The 5,028-nt window shown below is 42.9% G+C and overlaps 1 protein-coding gene across 1 annotated transcript in view; it reads right to left on the bottom strand.

The window, feature by feature from the left end:
* Positions 1-6: 6 nt before the first annotated feature.
* The window catches only part of LOC109963808 (endothelial PAS domain-containing protein 1-like), a 47,423-nt gene continuing 42,401 nt past the window's right edge, over positions 7-5,028 (bottom strand). Inside the window, 4 exon segments of the mRNA XM_020606662.1 lie at positions 7-2,494; positions 2,874-3,050; positions 3,148-3,241; positions 4,538-4,634. Coding sequence (XP_020462318.1) covers positions 2,343-2,494; positions 2,874-3,050; positions 3,148-3,241; positions 4,538-4,634 — 520 coding nt within the window. The 3' untranslated portion in view covers positions 7-2,342.

The following is a 5,028-nucleotide window of genomic DNA, read 5'->3' on the forward strand; positions in this document are numbered from 1 at the left end:
CTACCTTGGGCTCTGGAACACAGACAGAACATTATAGCACTTCAATTCAAGAGGGTAACCCCTTGAAGTTACGAGTGACTTGATCTTTACTGTGTGGGATTATAGGCCTGCAATACAGGAAGCAAGATTCTCGGGCCAGATAACTGACACTTATACTGTACATAATGGAAACCAATAACTGTAGGGGAAAATGCAACAGAGAGGGATCAAGAGGCCCAACACAAATCCAACATCTATGGTTTTCCCAGCCCGGGAACCGAGAAACTGAACCTGTGTGTGGGAGAGGTTCCCTTCTCCATCCTCGCACCTGCTGCCTAGACAGTCTGCACACACCTCTGGTTTTCTGTATGGTGTGACGCGTGGGTAAGACCACAACATATAATCACATGAACTCTTGTGTAAGCCAGGCTCCTTTGTACAAGCTATGAGTTTGGTGCATAAGGCAACCTTTTTGCTGATTATATCATCTTTAGCTTTTAATGAAGAAATTGCACAATAAGAAAAAAAATAGCCACACAAGCTACTTAACTCAGACAAGAACCATGTTTAGATAAGAAAAATTACTCAACTTATAGTAGAATACATGTATAACAATATGTTTATTAGTGTCTGTGACAGGCAAAAAATAAAAATCTGGTAGGTTGAGTAAGAAATAAATGAGCAGTATTACTGTGGTAAAGTGTCACGTTGTTTTAGATTAAATAACGTGGGAAGAGCCGGTAAAAGCTAAAATGTCTCAGTTCAATAGAATTATAGACCAATTATGATAACAATACGATCAGCGTTATTTAAAGGGCCTAAACAGTTGTGATGCTTATGTGAAGCAGTTTGTTGTGAGAATCCGACTCCTCCTCAGGTGGGAGGCAGGAAGAGGCAGGTCCACTGTGTCCGAGTGTGTCTGTGTGGCGATGTGGAAGCTTTGAGCAGAGGTGGGCATCACTTTGATTCTGCTTATTGATTCTAATTATTCTGACTTTAATGGAAAAACACCTTTAGCTTAAGCAGAAATGCAATGTTTTATGTTTCCAAAAAAAGAAAAAGTCTTATAACCATATGCAAGTTAATGACGTTTTTGAGTTGAGCAAATGGTGCTGACAAACTTCCGTTTCTTTTCAGATTTGTCAAATTTTTGATGTTTTATTCCATCTGACCTCTAACAACTGTCTAAGTAACTTCATCTTAAAGATTCAAAGAAGAAAGAGCTGCTCCAGTTTGAAAGCAATTTTAAGTGATCACAGGGAAAAGACAGTGAACTACTGCTAATACCAGCCTTATACTGTGCTAAAGGAAAATAACGCTACCTGAATTCATTCATCTGTGGCACACATTATTCAGCCACACTCTAAAGTGCATTGCAGTGATTGACTCATCTTTGGGGATCGATAAGCAGAATCAATGTGTGGGGTTTGTAAGGAATTATTATTAATTTTAAAATGGCTGCAATTTTGAACCAGGTCATGATACCCAACTGTTTGACTGGTTCTAGAAAAGTGGCCTGGGCCTGGTTGCTGGTCAGACACAGTATAGTGAGTAAAAGAACAGTGTCTCTGTTAAAATGTAGGTAGTATAATATTTTTTCCTCTGAGCTGAAATGAGTGAAGTGATAGGGAGACAGTAGGCCTGGGGACTGGGCTGCACGCAGTTGATTTCAGGGTGTGGTTCTGGAGAAGACGCAGCTCGTAGGTTTGAATCCTAGGCCTGTTGTGTAGCACGGTCGTGGATCCCCACTTTGCTAAGTCATGGCAGGAACCAGCTGGTGGTCGGAAGGCGAATGGCTGGGGAGATTGTGTGTTTGAATCCCACACCTAATTACCCTGCTTACAGCCAGTGTGTCTGAATACTGAGCTGAACTATGAAAGACCAAACCGGGCACATCCTAGTGCCAGCAACAGACACATATCAGGCAGCGTGTTGCATCATTTGGTACGCTGTAAGTTAATTGTCCCTTGTTGACCTTTTTCACTAAGAGACCATGCTATCTCATGTGTAAGGGTTGTCTATGTGGTTGGCTCAATGCTGGGCAACTTTAGTACACTGGTGGTCAACCTGCATCAAACCTGAGTCGAGAGCTGGGCAGAAAGTAGGTGAAAGTGGCTTGAGCCGGACATCTCAGCTTGTTAAGATGGTCTTGGTATAGAGCTGCAAAAGGGACAGAGAACTGAGTGTGGGGCTCAGCTAGATAAGGCAGAATGTGGCTGGGAATACGATTCCCTAAAAGTAGCTTAGACTCAGGGTTTTCAAAAGGCCCAGAGGTGAAGAGAGGCTCAAGTCTCAGGATGCAGGTTGATGGTCAGGGCTGGGGGTTTAAGTCCGGGTCTGTGGCTGGGTTTGAATCTAGGGCTCTAGGTGATCTGGTCCAGGGCTCTCAGCAGGTCACAGCCCTGGAGAAGGTGCAGGTTGCCCTGCAGTGGGATGTTGACCTCACAGTCGTAACGGGTCAACTCTGGCAGACAGGAGGGCCCAAACGAAGGCCCCAGCAGACGACTAGCTATACCTGGAAAACGAGAAAGAAAATCTGCATGGTAGTGACTCAGGCAGGCAGGCAGTCACCGTGAGTAACAGTCTTAGTTGTCAAACTCTTTTCTGTCTGTAGTTGAGCCCTAAAACATCATTTTCTTAAAATAAGTAAAAATAAGATCTGCCAGGGCAATAATATAAGGAACTTTTTCCATTTGAAATTGACTTGTTTCAAGACTTTGCTACAAATGTGTGTAAATTTCAAAACGGTTTAATCAAGAAAAGCAGAAATTTAAGATAAGACCTGAATAAGTTGGGAGAGTTTTTGCAGTGTATTTGCAGTTCCAGTGCTACAGGTTAGTAGCTGAGGTTCTAACTCTGCGGGTTGTAAACACTAACATCAGACTTCATCTCACCCTCAGTCTTGTTAGAAGGCATGGTGTTATACTCGGTGTAGATGCAGCTCTTTTGAGGAAAGGCTTTCTCATTTGCACCACCCATCTCAATTCCTGGATACTGAGACTTCCTGTGTTGTTGCAGAGAGCTGAGAACTGAAGACATGCTGCTTGGCGTCATCCTGCCCATCCCTGAGCCTGAGAGCCGAGAGGATACAGGTACAGTTGGTGGGTGGAAGAGGTGATAACGCAAGATGTTTTTCCACACACATAGACACAAACCAGGCGCTTGTACCTGTCAGTGAGCCTGCTCTTAGAGAACGATCCATGGCGATACAACTGTCACCCCTCATCTTCTTCCAAATTATTTCTGGAAGTTTATTTTCACCCTGAAAAACAATCCCACAGATACAGTACTTGCTGGTTGTAAACAAAAAAACAAAGCAAGTTCCCTGAATAGTTACATTAACCACATGATTTTAAAAAAGTATAGAAGCACCTAACCCCCCGCAAAAATTAGGGATCTTATCTCATAATTAGGGGAGAACACAGGGTTTGGAACGCTGCAGAATTGCAGCCCACATTGTCACACACTGTATCCAAGGCAAGAGTATGCAGCTTGTACTTCCTGTTTGAACAGACAATACTTTTACTCTTGTATAACATTGCCATAGGCCTGGATATGAGGAGCTACTGTGGGAAGCAGCTTGGGCGCCATTTGTAGTCTATATTTCTTTACGTTTTGGAACACTGAGTAGGCCCAAGGTAACAGCTCACTTAAGTTCTGTGCTACAGAGTTATGTTAAAGCCAAAGAAATCTTAATTTCCCAGTGTTTCTCAAGTTTCTCAAGGTTCGGAAGCTTTGCAACTCCTCAGTGCGTGTAGAGTGTAGGAAGCAACTTTGAGGCTCGATCTTAGCCTATTTGTTTGCACTCTGGAACACTAAGCGTGCCAAATGAGCTATTAACAGTTCACTCTTGCTATGCACTGACAACTATCACTGAATTACTTTGATACTAGAGAATTAATTAAAACCGGATTATTTTCAGGCAGGTTCTGCAGCGTTCCAAGCCCTGCAGGAAGGTCTGGTTAGTGTTAATTTCATTAATGAAAAAGCAGACTAAGGCTAAAACAAAATCAAAGTCGGGTGCCAAAATGAACACTGGTCATGTAATTTTGAGATGGTAAGTTATAACTGAGATAGGACCCTAGAATGCAATGCACTTGTGAAAAACAAGTGTGCACACAGTCTGTAGTCTGTGTGCATCATCTTTCCACAAAGTCAAAGGCTAATAGCATTTAATTTGTTTTTCTTTTAATTAGCTGCTTATTTTAAAACAAGTATAAAGAGCAGTTCTAGCCTTAAACCTGTCATTAAAGGAGATTTTCACTAGATAATCTGGATAATTTTTATCGGCCAAGTATGTTACACAAGGAATTTGTTTCTGGTACAGAACCGATGGCAGCCATCTACGGCGCCACCTCAACCAATTCAATGTCTTGCCCAAGGACACTTCGACACATGGGCTGCTGGCACCGAGATTCGAACTTTCAACCTTCTGGTTGGGAGACGACTGCTCTACTCACTGCACCACTGTCGCCTCCTCTGCTTTGGTTTCATGGTGTAATCATCCAAATGAAACTAATGTTGCACAGTAAATACACTGATTATTTGAGGAACTCACCACAGCCATCTGGGTGAAGGAGCGCTTGATACTGTTGGTCATGGCCACTCTGGCTAGACTCATGTCTGTGTAGGCTTGTACAAAGTTACCATTGGACCTGCACAAACATGAACACAAGCTCCAAATCAAATCAAATCAAATCAAATCAAATTTTATTTGTATAGCGCCAAATCACAACAAAAGTCATCCCAGGACACTTTACAAAGTAAGGTCTAGACATTACTGTTATCAATATTATTACATAGGGAAAACCCAACAAATCCCCCTTGAGCAGCACTTGGCGACAGTGGGGAGGAAAAACTCCTTTTAACGGAAGAAACCTCCGACAGACCCCGGCTCTTGGTGGGCAGCCTTCTGCCTCGACCGGTTGGGGTGAGTGGATAGAGGAGAGACAAAAGAAGAAAAGCAACAAGACACAACAATCAAACACTGATCCACTGTGGGTCCTGTGAGATGCGGAACCTTTGACAGACTGCTGTTTCCTGCGGTAA

The sequence above is a fragment of the Monopterus albus genome, unplaced genomic scaffold, assembly GCF_001952655.1.
Source record: "Monopterus albus unplaced genomic scaffold, M_albus_1.0 scaffold80.1, whole genome shotgun sequence".
Lineage (NCBI taxonomy): Eukaryota > Metazoa > Chordata > Actinopteri > Synbranchiformes > Synbranchidae > Monopterus > Monopterus albus.